The 12,969-nt window shown below is 37.9% G+C and overlaps 1 protein-coding gene across 2 annotated transcripts; it reads right to left on the bottom strand.

Annotated features, from left to right (window-relative positions):
• Window positions 1–653: 653 nt before the first annotated feature.
• On the bottom strand, window positions 654–9,365 carry tmem51a (transmembrane protein 51a). Of its 2 annotated transcripts, none has more exons than XM_038305998.1 (3): window positions 9,200–9,365; window positions 4,714–5,192; window positions 654–3,105 (listed from the first exon to the last, which is right to left on the bottom strand). In XM_038305998.1, exons 2-3 carry the CDS (start codon window positions 5,139–5,141, stop codon window positions 2,700–2,702), a joined length of 834 nt encoding a protein of 277 aa, XP_038161926.1. In that variant the 5' UTR covers window positions 5,142–5,192; window positions 9,200–9,365; the 3' UTR covers window positions 654–2,699. The 2 variants fall into 2 exon arrangements, with proteins under 2 accessions (XP_038161926.1, XP_038161927.1); XM_038305999.1 differs by lacking the exon at window positions 9,200–9,365 and adding an exon at window positions 5,283–5,665.
• Window positions 9,366–12,969: the final 3,604 nt, after the last annotated feature.

The raw sequence follows: 12,969 nt of genomic DNA, 5'->3' as shown, positions 1-12,969 counted from the left end.
TATAATGTTTACATTTTCAGAAAAGGGACAACAGAAAAAAGGAAAATGCATAGCCTGATTAACTATCTCACCTAGACTCTTGTGGCTCTGAATTTTGCCAAAACCCAGATAGTCTTTTGGAAGTGTTGTAAGTTTTAGCTCTGATGTGGGTTGCAACATTCTGCAGTCAGTACATTATTCAGATCATTCAAAGGTTAAATGAACAAAGTGAGAAGCAGTTAATTTCTGCACTTTACTTTGGATTATAAGTCACAACAGAGAAAATACAACTGATATGGCCTGCAGTATTCCAACTGATTATAAGCACCAGCTAAAATAGCAGCACAATGTCAAGAAGACAAGAAAGGATAAATCCATCTATAAAAATTTTATGGTGATGTCATTTGTTATGTTTCTGTAATATAATTATGTCTTTTAGCTTTCCTACGTGTTCCTTTGCACCTTTGGGAATCAACTACTCTTAAATCTATGGTGCAAATTTTGCATTTAAAGAGGGACACCATTCCCCAAATGCTGTTAATGTCCTAGAATTTCAAGTTTCTTCACATTTTTGAATAAAGTCTTGTATAAAGTCTATAGTAGTGTTTTCCACAGTTTATCTTAAGAGTTTAGTCTTGTCAACATCAATTACTACAGCCAGTAATTCCCAGAAATCATAAAAAAACACTTTTTATTTATCATAAATATTCATAAAGTAAATGACATTTCACACTTCTACAAAAAATATATACTTTTATAATACAAATAAAAAAATCTACATATTTTCACAGCACATATAAAATATATAAATTGTAGTCCCAAAAAGGCAACATGAAATAAAAAGGACAACAAACTCCTCGTAGAAAAAAAAGTGACTTCTACATCCATATACTTCAATGTAAAACAATCCATGTACAGTTATTGCTGGAAAAGTTTTCAAACAAACGGTACATTGGTAATGTGTCTACAAAACCGAACTGATGCAGTCTGTGACAAGTTTAAATAATTGAAACACTAGTTTAAAGGGCTTTTTTTCTTTGCAAAAAAACAAAAAGAGAAAAAGCTTAAATGTGCAACTTCACAAAATGAGTAACATTGACTTAAATGACAGATGAGTCACTTAGTTGGGCATGGGTTGGTTATACTTAAACTTATAAAGAAAGATGAATGTGCTGAGAGGCTCCTTTAATGCTGTAACACTATTCCCTTCCCTAAAAAAGGAAAAATAAAAGTCTGGAACCATCTATTTTTATTGTCCTTGTTTTTCTTTTCCCCTGCATACCGTCTGAGTGAAAACAGCACTGCAAGTCAAGCTGTGGTTGAAGGAATGATGATCAGCAAGCCAGTGAGGAGCTGCTGTTTTTGTGGTGCAGCTGCTCACTCAAAGAGTCTTTCTGTTGGTCAGCCAGAGTAAGGGAAAAAAAAAAAAATAGGCCCTGAGAAGGAGAGACTACACTGCCACCTTTCAGAAGTCACCATGGAACACTGCCTTAAAACTATTCACCAAGTTCCTGCAATCATCTTTTTTCCTATGCATCCCTCACTGTGAACGAGCAGCAACACCATCCTTAAAGGATCAATATTGAAGTCACGTGATGTTTTAAAAGTTCTAAGAGTTAGAAAAGCCTTTGGTGTTTACAGCTCGAGGGTGTTCATTGATGCATTCAAGTCAGATATTAGCATTTTCTTAAATCAGCAGCACCTGTCTAATTTCATGCATGGTTCCTGGAAAGCCATGTCCTCTTTGTTAAAGGCAGTTTCTTTTAACTGGTTACCAATCACAACTGTACCACTATTACCAAGGCTGCTGCACAAGCTGTGAGTACAGCTATGTTTCGCATGTGAATGGCATCTGATTAACTTAGATTTTTTTTTAAACGAGCCACTTTACATACATATAAAACATAGTTTGCACCACAAATTTTAACAGTGGTATTTCTATTTTAAACTGCTTTATTTATTCATCAAACATGTAAACATATGAATTCAGTGAGATGTCCCTCCTATTGCTAGGCACCCTTGGTAAAGATGTACAAAAAGCCTACAAATAACGAATCTCAGATTGTAAAAAAAAAAAAAAAAAAAACAATATCAGGGAGTACAGTTTGCAGGCAGCTGTGACAACCTTTAAATCTCATACGACAGGGCATTCTTATCAGTGAAATGCAATCATCTGCACATGACTGCAGATGTAAGCTGGTTTTGCTACGACATAACAGCTCCACGAGACTGCTAGCCTTCAGCATGAGCAGAATGATTACATTCTTTTAAAATTCAACCATTTTCATTAATGAAATACCACAGATATAAAAAAGTTAGACTCAATAATCACAAGTATTTAAATGGCACTTATCGATTAACTCCTCAAAGATAGCCCTCTCTAATGTCTCATTAACTGCACTATTACCTACCATCAATTCACCTCTTAAATCAACACGGAGAGGAGTGCGACTTCATAACATAGAACGATTTAGAGTTTAAAACAACACAGCTTGACATAACTTTGTATCTGCATGGTATGATCCAGTAAGGCCCATAAACGACAGGCTTCTCTGTGGGGTAATTTACCATCATGAGCCATGATGACAAACTTCAGCAAATAATATGCTTCACCCAAAAGCAAGAAGCCACATTCAATTTTAAGCCGAGCAAAGCACATCCAGATCCACAAACACTGGAAGCTACCAGGAAATTCAGTCACAAGTTTTAAGCTATAAATCTTAAAGTGGAGGCACCTTGTCTTCATACTGTGGTGGAGGGGTAAGAGGTTCAATACTGATTCCATCGGTAGGTTGGGAGCTACCAGTGTTTTTCATGGGTAGTTTTTCTGACTTAATCCTTCGTATTTTGATGGGGAGGAAATTACGGTTGTTTCTTCCTGATCTGTGACTTGATGTGGAAACCGTGGCACAGGGAGCTATACAGGCTAGGGCAGGCTGTGGTATGGTAGTGTTGACCTCGGCGCCCTCGTTCTCGTATTGGATGCTGTCACTTTGGACCAGCTCGTCATAGGATGGCAGCTGGGAGACACTTGGACGAAGGTTGCTCTGGCGAACAGGGTACTGCCCGCTGCATATTACCTCCTCATAGCTGGGTACTGCATAGCGCTGGGCCTGCTCCTCAGCCCTGCAGAGATGGAAACGCTTAAATCAATATCATGCAAATCACTCAGTGCTGGGTCAGTGAAATTGTCAGATTTCTATACATATATATACCTAGAAAAATAATAAAAATTGCCTTTACTGTCTTTAATTCTGGAGAAATAAATCCTCAGATTTCATGAAGTGTACATGATTTTTTTTTTTTTTTGTCTGCTTATGTAGTTATTATAGGCCTTCGACAGCCAAGTTTTTGATCCCTGATCAAACCAGGAAAGTTCAATCTTTTTTCTGAAAATGTGGGGAGTGGCAGCCTAGTGGTTAGGGCATAGTGCTTGGAACCCTGAGGTTCGGAGTTCGAGCCTCACTGCCACAGACTGCCACTTTGAGTCTCTGAGCAAGACCCTTAACCCCACATTGCTCCCTGGGCGCTCCACGATGGCAGCCCATCCCCCAAGGGGGTGGGTTAAATACAGAGGTAAATTTCTCCAAAGTAAGATCAATAAATTTCAATTATCAAAACTTGGAAACAAAATAAAAAAAAAACAGGTTCAATACAGTAAAGAGCGGATCTTGACGATTTTTATTAAAGATAAAATTGAGAAGGTGATCATGTATTTCCTGCATTGCTTTCACTTCTATACTCTATATAGTTTTACAAATGGTACTTTTATACTTTGACTTGAATAAAAAGCTTAAGTTGATACTCTAACTTCTACAATAGTGTTTTTAAACAGTAGAATTTATATTTCTACTTGAGTAACAAACATCCATACTTTTGACACCTCTAGAGCTACCGTAACTAGGCTTTCGACATATAAATAAAAGAAATCACACAATACCACTGCTGAATATTTCGAATATGCTGTCAGTTACTATTAAAACAGATTTTTTTCAATAGTTGTGAAAGTGGTAGCTGCAAGGTGACCTTAAAAGTTTGTGAAAAAGCAAAAAAAGCAAAACAAATGTATGATTTATTTTATTCTTTTTTACCATTAAGCATGAAAAAGTTCTATCATTAACATAAACTATCATTTCTAATATACAATTATAAAATGACTTAAAGCTGTTATTTAAAGCTCTTCCTCTGTCTAGTAATTTATAAAAAGACTACCCCACCTTGGCTGGTAGGGGTCTAAAATGCCTTTTTTTCCTACTTTGGTGAGGCAGACTTTCATTTTAAAAGGATCTCAAAGCAAAACAGAGCAAATCTACATTAGATATAAGAGTAAGACACAAAGCTCAACCCTCCCACTACACACAAATTTGAGAAGTTTGATTTCTTTTGCTCTGTTATCATCATCAATGTGTTTTAAACGCTTTTTAGTCCATGGAAATCGAACATAAATAAAAAAAAAAATTAAGTTAACATTCTTATGCTAAACTAATCAAAGCAGTAAAAACATTCTAAAAGTAGATTTTTCTTTACTTTACCAGAAGCTTTAGCATGTTAGCTACTAAATACATTTTTTTTTCAAACATCAAAGACGTTTAAAAAAAAAACAAAATCATTCAGAGAATATTTCTATCCCAAACAGACTCAATGAGACAGAATGCCTAATCTATACAGTAATTATTATTATTATTATATTTGTTGACCTAAAAACAAATCAGGTATATTCATGACTGAACTCACGTTTCTGTCTCCTGCTCCCTCTCTGCTTCTCTCCGGTTTAGGACCTCCTGGTGTCTCAGTCTCTCTTGTTGTTTGTTCCTCATTGCAAGACACAGAGACAGCAGCAGCATAGCTACCCCGGAGCCGGCCAGCACAAAGGCCACAGAGGACGCTTTATGTCTTTTGCTCTCCATGCCACCATTCCCCCCTGAATTACCACTGCTGCTGCTATTAAAAGTTGTGTTAGCAGGCACTATGCTCCAGACAATCATCACTACTCCAAGGGCAATGAGTCCAACCCCCAATGCACATAGAGCATACTGGGAGCCTGAATTTCCATTGTTTTCTCTGCTACTCATCTGGTTGTTGTTGTTGTTATTGTTGTTGTTGCTGCTGCTTGTCTCTACTACCCCAGGCGGGCATGGTGGTCCCTCTGCAGTGGAACGCATCGTTTTTTAATTTCCAAACTTCAATAAGATCAGCTGCAGTGAGGTCAAAAACTGTGGAGAGAAAGTCATATTAGCAGAAAAAAACTAAAAACTAAAACTAACATAACAAACAGAAACAAATTTATGCTCCGTCTGCCTTACAGTGAGGAGAACAATGATTCCTTCTTGGGTCTCTAAGCAGCACTCGAAATTTACAGTCACAAGTCAAATGCCTCTGCTGTTTTAAAGGGTCTTAGAGCACAAGCCCACATTTTCAGAGAAACGAAGGGACATAAAATTCACTGTAGTAAATTAAATCCACCCTTTTCCCCGAGTCATAGGTGTGTTCACAGCAGCCTCACCTTTTAAAGTCACCTGTGGCACAGCTAGAGCTACAAAAGGCAATAAAAAAAGGGGTAGCGGCAGCTGTAAATCTAGCGCCTCAAGAAATATTACGTAATCCTGTACTCCACAGGTTTAATGACCTCTTATCAGTCTCTTAATCTGTGAACTGTTATGTGTTTATTGTGAGTTTATGATGCTGCATTACTGGAAGTATTTATAAACAGTTTTCCAAGGTAAAAGGGTTCTCTGAAATGCAGTAAGCATGTCAGGTGTGTGTACCTGGCTACATACTATGAAAAATGTCAATGATCACAAAGTTACACCCATTTCTATTGTCAGAACATAACTTTGAGGCATGTAGAAGGCCAGCACAGATCGTTCGTTTGTACTTGGGCGGGGGGTCAGACACCAGTTCAATCTTTAATCTTAGGTTGCATGATATGATGGACATGTATACTTTAATTATTATAGAGTTTCTCCTACCTGTAGTTTAATGAAACATTTTAATGTTTAATTTCATATCCTTCATATTAGTTACAGCAGAGATCCCTTTCTGTCACAATAATATAAAGTGAGTCACAGGGTTGGGCAAAAAGAACAGGAAGAGAAATGTGTTTAGTAGTCTGTGTGGATAATAATATTACAGTTACTCTTCTTTAGGGTTAAGGTTTGATAAATGGGTACACGTGTCTGTAGGCAGGACACTGAAGAGCAAGCAAGGCACTTACAGCGTAGGGCTGGACACCAAATAGTGACACACACTATCAGACAGACACCAACTTGTTTTGACGCATGGTTCACTGACATCACAGAGAAATTTCCCCTTGTAGTTCCTCATTGCATTTAATGTATTACAATCATAATGACTTTCAGAAAAAAATGATCAGAACTTCGACTTTTTTTTTTATCATTACACATTTTTATGAAAGTATTCAAAACTCTTCAACTTTTTTGCACATTAACTTACATTAAAACCAACAAATGTAATGTGCTTTATGAATCCAAACATTAATAGTGTATAATTATCAAGTTTGAATATTAAAAGTAAAGTTTTTATGTTTTATGAATCAAAAATTTGAATAGGGTGACATGATTTCATTCACCTTTGCATATTTGTCATTTACTGAAAAAAAAAAATCAAACCATTTTGTCATCAACAACGCATCACAGCTGCGTAATACTGTCATCAATGTAGTAGAAATGTTGTGGTGTTGGTATTGCTGTAATACAGTACCTCCCTTCACAGATAATATTTTGCATATGCATGCAATTGCTTCCCTGAATATTGCTTGTCTTGCTGCCACGTCTTGGTAGCTTTACAGAAGTGTTGCCACTTTAATCTGCTTCCTAAATGTATCCCTTTCCTCCACGATTGTGCTAAAGTTAACATTCCCTAGAAAATCGATTGCACTGGATTTCATTCAGGAATATTAAATTAAAAAGGTTTTAACACATATCCCGTCACCCTTTTTGGATTTTAGCAATCAAAATAAATTGTTGAATCAGGCAGTCTTTCTTTTAAGCTTCCCATTTAAGAAAAACCGATCCATGCCGAGACCGATCCATGCTCGGATCAGTTAACCAGGCCGAGCTTGGTTCTGACGACCGTTTACACATCACGCTATCTCTGTCCCTCGACTCCTCGCCTCCTAGTGATGATCTGCGATATTACTGCTAGTATTGAAGGAGGAACTCAAGCAGTTGGTGGCGGTAATGCACCAAAAGTTGTTTACCAACTGCCATAAAACACAAGAAGAAGAAGACGAAGAAGGAGGGAATCAAGCAAATCAAAATGACGGCGCCCGTCACATTCAGAAAGTTATGCTTGATTATTACTGTACTTCGGTGTTATTATTTAAAATGCCATTATTTAAGATGTTGCGTTGAGAAGATTTCGATTGTTGTTTATAGTTGTTCTTCTTCTTCTGTTTTGTGTCGGTTGGCAAGCAATTTCCGGAGGGGCATTACCGCCAACTACTGGAATGGAGTGTGAATTGGGATGTGTAGCCAGACGGAGATGACGCGTTCTGCTCATCTGCTTTTGTTATCAGAGAACCGAGCCAGGGAAAAACCAAGCCGAGACCACCTCTGGAACTGGTCTGCAGTTAGCTCGGTTTGGTTGTGTCTAGCTTGGCTCAGTTCAGTTTGCTTTCCATTTACACACGATAAGTTATCTCAGTTACTGAGCTCGGACCGGTCTCGCACGGTTTTTCAAGGGTAGTGTAAATAGGGTATAAGGCTAAGTTCACACTGCAGCCTGAAGTGATCCTAATGTTATCTTTTGGCCCATATGCGACCTGGATCTGATCGTTTCATGACAGTCTGAATAACACAGATCCGATTTTTTCCATGCGACCCAGGCCACTTGGCTATGTGGTCCTGAATCCGATACGAATCTGATATTTTCAAATGGGACCTGTGTGTGAACGATCAGGTCGCATTTATCTGACCTGAACGCCATTAGTAACCGACATAGGTCACTATTCTGCTTCTTGCTACACAGAAGCGGCAAGAAAAACAAAAAACAAGATGATGCAGAGAGCAGTATTTTTTAACCATCTTGAAAAGATTGAGGTTATAAAGGTATGGAAAGGTCGCTAGATGTTTATTTCCGTAAACATGAAACACGCTGGCTTGTGAAATCATTGCGTCCTGTACTGCACATGCAGGACACTTAAGCTGTATGAATGTAGTTCACACAGGAGATCACATACAAGTTTCATATATTCTGAAATGTGAACGGCGACGCAAAAAATTCAGATATCACAAAAAAATCAGAATTGAGCATCAAGGCCTGCAGTGAGAATGTAGCCTATGTTGGTTTAACACTAAAATCTGAATCAAATACACTAACATGTGTGATTAAAACATAAAGAATTAAAGGTGAAAGGTTGTGCTTGGATACAAAATAATTTTGCCACACACCTCATCTTTCTGTTTCACCATCCTCCTCTACTTTAGTACATAAAGTAAATTTGGGCACACAAAAAAAAAGAACCTGCATGCATTTTAGAGTTATGTTTTAATAAATGAATTAAGTTGAACTTTTTGTCTACCGTAGCCTACAGACAGGCCTGGGCCTGCTGGGACTGAGGAGGGTTATTGTGGCTGAAAACTAGGGGATAGCCCAAGACTAAAGAATGCAAGGCATGACCCAACAACCAACAGCTGGGATAATACAATATGAAAAAGCACACAACAACCAGCCTGATTACAGTGGGGTTGCATAATCCAGAGGTACAAAGGCATTTATGTGAGGATGGAGAAGTTTATTGGAAAGAACTGGAACATTTACAGTTAAACTTTACCAAGACAGCACAGTAAGATATTAACAGGCTTTTTTCCTTTTTTTTTTTTTTTTTTTACAGCTAGACAGATTCCATGTATACATTAATTTGTTAACAAGATAAAATATTGGAAGACGTTATACAGAAAAGAAGCTTAAAGTCTTCTACCTGCTTTAAACGCTTTATTTTTTTATTTAAATGAGGGATTTTGTCTTAAATTGTTACCAAACCAACAACAGTTGACCTACAATACCGCTTTAATTAATAACACAACGGGTTCGTAATTAAGGGCTCAATAAGATAAGTGTGTTGGTCAAACTTTAAAATGTCTTTTAAGTATCAAAAACGCGGTCATTGCCTTTGTTCTTTGTTTTCTTTTTTTTCATACAATCTGATAACGCGTGTAGCGACTTCTTCGATGCGCGCGCGTGCTGCGGAGACACTCACCTTCGCATTTTTTCTCAGCCTTCCTCTTCTTTCTTTCACAAACAACCAATCGGCAAGCTATATAAATTTAATAAGGAGTTTGATTGTAAACAGAGCGTTTTCTTTGGGGATCCGGAGGAACTTTCCTGTAGAGGGATGGGCCGTGGCAGATAGAAGCAGGAAGGAGGGGGCTTCGGCTGCAGCTCACTTCCAGGTTCATTAACTCTTTCACTTCTGGTTTGTGGTCATAAGCTGCTCGTGCTTTTTTAAAACGTGATTCTTTACCTTTCAGTTATCAAGACACAACAGCATGAAGTGACTCTCAAATGTGAACTAAGAAAATCAATGACATATGAAATTAACACTGACTTACACACATATATGCAGTGGTCTAGTTGTAAAAAATAATAAAAATAAATAAATAAAAAGGGGGATGGTAGAATTTTCTCTCTTTTTTTGGAAATAAACATACCCTAATTATACTTGGACTTATATTTATTTTGTCATTTCCTATACACAAGTGTAAACAAAGATAAATTTAGTTGAGAACAGCTCTAGACAATTTCATTTTTTAAAGTGCAGCCTTGATAAGGTAAGCAGCAGTTATTGTTGAGCTGCTACTACTGCCTCCAGCTCCTGAAGCACTCACTTCTCCTGGCTCAGGGGGGAAGAGGATGATGATAACAATGCTGTGAGGGAGGTAGCCCCCTGGGTTGAAGCAAAATTGGTGGCATCATTTAGCAGCGACACACGATGCTGGAGAAGGTGTGGAAGCCGGAGGGCAATTGCGTAATGAAACAACAATAGGCCCGTAGGGAACATTTTCTGGGTGGGCCCCATATTAAGTACAACACCCCATAAATCCAGTATAAATATGGTCTGGTCAGTCATACTAGTATCGGGAGGGTTTAAGAGCACTTTTTCTCACGATTACATCTACAAAGAGACGCCCTAGTCCACAATTGCGAAGGGGGCCACTAGGTGTCAGTGAGGGGGCCTGTAAGAGGTAGGGGGCCCTTAGGCAACTGCAGTCTGTGCTTACTGATATTTACACCATTGCCGGAGGGGGCCTGGAGGAGCACGGTACAGCACCAGCCCCCCCTGGCCAACAGCACCATCTGGTAACTACTGCTGGATGCAGCCAAGACCCCGTCAGAATGATGGCGCAGAAGTTACATATCTTCTTTTGTGAAGAGAGTTTGAGTCGGATATTATCAATTTTGTTATCCGACGAGCAGACGTTGGAGAGCAGGATTGATGGAAGCGGTGGTCTGTGGGGATCTCGCTTTAGCTTCGCAGTTGGCTCCCCTCTGCAGCCTCGCTTTCTCCGTCTCGAGCATCTCTTCCTCCCTCCGTTATTTTCCGCTGTTGTTTTTTTTTTAAATCTGTCCATAGCTCTCCACAGCTTTTTAAACGGTCAAACATGTCAGTATTTTAAAAATGTTTGTGACCGTAGCTCAGGCCGATCATAGATACAGGTTTGATGTCTAGTTTGCATCATTTTAAGCGGCATAGTTTGTGAAATTTTCTAGAGGAGCTGCTCTTGGCCGCTGCCTTGGAGCACCGCCATGGTAAATGACAAATCTATTTTATTTAAATATAATTAATATAGAATATAATTAATATAGTCTTTTAACCCAAAGCAATATGCATGGTTGTTACATGTCAGGTACGCCAGTCATTGACCTTGGCCAAGGCACCTTTCGGTAGAACTGCAGTCAGTCCCTGGACTGGCAAGGCTATCACTGCCCCTACATAGTTAGGGACAAATGCAGAGGACAAATTTCCCAGTGGGATCAGCTTCATAGTCATGGTAGGCCACTTCTTTGATTTTATTAACTTTGCTCAGGCCCACAGCCCGCCAAATGTTGAAAGTGTAATATTATTGCCATTACTGTTAATATATAGTCGAGAGTTTACACATTCAGTGATAAAATGTCACAGGTGACGGTTTGGGGGATGGTCATTTAAGAAGGAGGCTGATTTTTAATAATTTTTCAAGAAGGGTGATGCCATCCCTCCTCATCTCCCCTTAACTTGAGTACTATATTGAATCAAGAGACAACTACATATTTTCTTAAGCCAAATATTTGCTATTTCTAGAAATAAATTATGTTGTTTAAATTATTATTTTAAAATGGCAAATATAAAGCATGCTTCATATATAAGGTTTTTCTTTTCACATTTGGTGTGTGCCTTACCTTTGATCCATAATAGCTTTAATTCACAAACGTAATGAGTGCATAGGACATTAGCCCAGGGACAAGCTTTCTCCTTAGTACTCTTTAAACTTACTGATTCTGATTTTTCCTTTATGCCACTGGGAAGAGTGCCAGCGGATACAATTAACAATGTAGGCTTTTGACAATTGATTATAGCAAAACCAATAAAAAGAGAAAAACCTGTTGACAAATTGTTAAAAATAGCCTGAAACGTCAGGCTTTCAAGTGTTATTAGGTTAAAGACAGCAGGTAATCGGTACTTGTCCAAGTAATTCAATTTACATGCAATCTAAAGAGATTTTAGTCAGAGCTCTACAGACAATAGTGTGATGTGGTTATAACCCAGATACTGACATAAGGGATTATGGTTTTAATGAGTTATCCTTCAACACTTAAACAAAATGTTTATTTCTTTTAGTGGTCTAAATACAGGTTTACAGGTCTAAATTTAGATTTAAAATAAGAAACACATAATTTAATTTTTGATTTTTTTTTTTTTTTTTTTTTAAACAACGATTATGAGTGCTACGTAAACCACATGTTATAGTGGCAGGAACTGCAGACAGCAAAAGCCTAACATTGTTGGTTTGCATTTGCTAAGGTGGGAAGCCAGACTGTAAATGTGCTGCAATGAATGGTGATGTGTGGTAATGTGTGTGTATAAAATACAACGAGAATTCAGCTTGCTAGCAAGGTTATGCATTTTCTACATTTATGTAATTCTGCACAATACACTGTAGCATTCAATGTCAATATGAGCTAATTACATGTAATATAGACTGTGTGGTTTTCATGCATCAAAACCATGCATACCAATAATATAATTGGCCATTATATGGACTTTAATTGTTTTTTGTTACCGCTCAAGACAGGAGGTTAAATGACAAAGGATGCTAATGTCCAGAAAAGCACAGTATAGTTATGGAAGGAAATTTTCTATAAGCTGTTAATTGAAGGGTTTTAGATCCCCTTCTAAGAAATGAGTGTGCATCTCCTATGTATGTTGCCCAGTACAAGTTAAGTTTCTAATTGGTTGGTCACAATATTTTACGTCCATTGTAAAGAATTGGAGATGTCGATGCGAATGGATTTCAAAAGTCACATCCCAAAAGTTGCATCTTTAATTTGTCAATTCTAGTTACCAAATTGACTAGAATTTAAATAGCAATCATTTTCTCAGGTAGGGACAATAAAACCAGCCTTAGTTCAACAACTCCAGCTGTCAGCAATTTTATTATCTATGTAACAGTTTGAAAGTTTACAATGATATTTCCAGGAAATTTCAAATAACTGTTTTTCCTTCTTTCACTTTTACAACAAGTAGGGACAAGGGTGAATGTCAGAAACACTGCCTAATTTAAGACCAGTCTAGTGCTTCTACATCTCGTAAACCAACATTTATCATTGTGGAAACTTACTTCCTTTTTGTAAATTTAACCAATACTTACAGTCATGCCTCAATTGCGCAATGGACAGGGTGGTCACATGACATGATTTAGCTTTCATCACATCTTTTTATTATGCCTCTGTGTTCTAAATTTGACTTTAAACTAGCTCCACTTTGATTAA

This window comes from Cyprinodon tularosa, unplaced genomic scaffold, assembly GCF_016077235.1.
Source record: "Cyprinodon tularosa strain WSP-4 unplaced genomic scaffold, ASM1607723v1 ctg57, whole genome shotgun sequence".
NCBI classification, from domain to species: Eukaryota; Metazoa; Chordata; class Actinopteri; order Cyprinodontiformes; family Cyprinodontidae; genus Cyprinodon; species Cyprinodon tularosa.
The sequence above is the reverse complement of the archived record's forward strand: the minus strand, read 5'-3'. Positions and strand labels throughout refer to the sequence as shown.